The following is a 2,377-nucleotide window of genomic DNA, read 5'->3' as shown; positions in this document are numbered from 1 at the left end:
TTTGAAATATAAAAAAAAGCCTTACATTTAATCCATATGTCCTTAAAGCACAAAATAGCACTGCCCATTTAAAATTAATCAATTTTATATAAATTAAAACAAAACAACAAATACCAAAAATAAAAAGTTGCATATTGTAAAAACTAAAAACAAAAAAAAATATTTCATTAAAATAAAAAGTCTTGAAATTTATTCACAGAACCAATTGCATTGCATATTTGTCTTAAATTAATTACGACAAAAATTTATATGAACAGATTCTTACTCCGTCCAACTCAACTTTCTTACTCAGTCCAGTTTAACCGATGAATGATCCGTTGAAAAATATAAATTACTCTTACTTTATGCAAGATTCCAACTTTCGTACAATAATGCGAACATTTGTTTAGCCAATGAGACTCACACAAAGTGACTTCTATTTTCGACACCCGAATCCAAAGAATCCCAATTCCCGATTCCAGTACAATTCGCATTAAACAAATCTTTAATAATGCAACTCGAATAATAATAATAATAATAATAATAATAATAATAATGCACCATAACAATAATAATAAAAAACAAAAAACAAAACACATAAAAAATGGTACTAGTAGTACAGTAGTAATTTGAAAAAGAAGGGTTTGACGTAAGATTTCATTTCTCGTTAACGATGAATAATAATATCACTCTCATCTCATAATCAACGGTTCAGATTCATTCCTCAGTTTTAGGTTCTTGTTTTATCTTCTTAACCTTCACTCTTTTTCTTCTCCAATTAACCCGCTATCACTCTCTCTTTCTCTTTTCTATTTCTCTCTCACACACACAAACACAAAACCTTCTTCATCAATCTTCTTCTTCTTCTCCTTCAATCTAGCTTAATCTCAGAAGAAGATGATGTTAGGGAAAAGACCACGTCCTCCGATGAAAAGAACCACGAGCATGTCGGAAATAACCTTCGATCTGAACACAATAACACCAGAAGACGATCCCAACAACAACCACCTCTTCAGCCCTAACGGAGTAGGACCTGGTGTTGGTCCCTTCGGTCCATATCCATATCCACATCCACATCCAGCAACTTCTCCTCGAACCAACGGTTCAGATCAGAGCATGCTTTTACCCACAGTCTCACCCAGAAACCATAGAAGAAACTCATCTGATATGACTCAAACCCCAGATTTCTTACGCTCTTGCTTTCTCTGTAAACACCGGTTGGTACCCGGCCGTGACATCTACATGTACAAGTACGTTTTATTTTACTCTCTCCATTTTTTTAACCGCAAATTTAACTGACTAAACCGCCGCCGTTAATTTTGTGTGTTAATTACAGAGGAGACAGTGCTTTCTGCAGTTTAGAGTGTCGTCAGCAGCAGATGAATCAAGATGAGAAGAAAGATAAGTGTTGTGTCGCATCAAAGAAACAAGTTGTTGTTGCGGCGGCTTCCAAAGTTACCGCAAAAAGTGAAAAAATCGCGGTTGCCACAAGTTTGTAGCATATCATCCAAACAAGGATTAATTGATGGCATGCGATTTTAATTACTCCTATATCTTCTCGCTTTCATATCAGTAAATTATTATTTAAATATGTTAAATATTTATATATCTATATACCTAGCTCCTTTATTTTCGCTATGAATTTTGTTTCTTTTTGTTCAGGCTTTGTAATTTTGGTCTTGGCTAGAGTGGTTATTCAGTTCTTTGTTTGTTCATAGACCAGTAATTCTGAAGCACTAGTGTTTTTGGATTGGATTTTGAATCATAACATATAAAAAATTGAAATTATAATTGTACTGTAACTCATAAAAGAAAATTTTGTATATTTTGTGTGGAAATTAAGTAAAGATGGTGATGGGTTTGGGAAGTCTTTATATGCTGTCATCACTACACTGATTTTTTTTTTTAGTTGAGATGTTAAAAAAAGTATATATTTAACATCTATAAGTTGCGTAATCTGAGTCCTGACTACTGAATTTTTAATTTAAAGTTTGTTTTTTTATTGTTTTTGTTCAATCAATAATTATAAATCCACATGATGTGCTTAATACACCGAATCTTTCTGATGTTTATAATTAATATTACCATGTGTCATAATCGTATTGTTGATGCTTAAGCCTATTAGTTTTAAAGAAATTATTCATGTACATCCAAATTATATACTAGTACTGTATATATTTTTAAAATGCGTGTAAATTATAAAAGATAGAAAATAAGTGAGAGGTTTATATAGATTCCTAGAGAAAGTGGATTGAAGAAGATTCAAGAAAGTATATATAGGCATAGTGGAGTACTCTTGGTTGGCATACAACATACCTATCTCTAATACAACGAGTTATTTTGCAATCCAAGTAGCTCTGTTGTGTTGCTTGAGGAACGAGAGGAGGGTGAAATAAAA

At 32.4% G+C, this 2,377-nt stretch overlaps 1 protein-coding gene across 1 annotated transcript; it reads left to right on the top strand.

Annotated features, from left to right (window-relative positions):
* Positions 1–643: 643 nt before the first annotated feature.
* LOC127084181 (FCS-Like Zinc finger 5) lies at positions 644–1,849 on the top strand. Its single transcript, XM_051024580.1, has 2 exons — positions 644–1,229; positions 1,316–1,849. The coding sequence occupies exons 1-2, from the start codon at positions 877–879 to the stop codon at positions 1,476–1,478; spliced, it is 516 nt and encodes a 171-aa protein (XP_050880537.1). The 5' UTR covers positions 644–876; the 3' UTR covers positions 1,479–1,849.
* The last annotated feature ends 528 nt before the right edge of the window (positions 1,850–2,377 follow it).

Source organism: Lathyrus oleraceus, chromosome 5, assembly GCF_024323335.1.
Source record: "Lathyrus oleraceus cultivar Zhongwan6 chromosome 5, CAAS_Psat_ZW6_1.0, whole genome shotgun sequence".
NCBI lineage: Eukaryota > Viridiplantae > Streptophyta > Magnoliopsida > Fabales > Fabaceae > Lathyrus > Lathyrus oleraceus.
The sequence above is the reverse complement of the archived record's forward strand: the minus strand, read 5'-3'. Positions and strand labels throughout refer to the sequence as shown.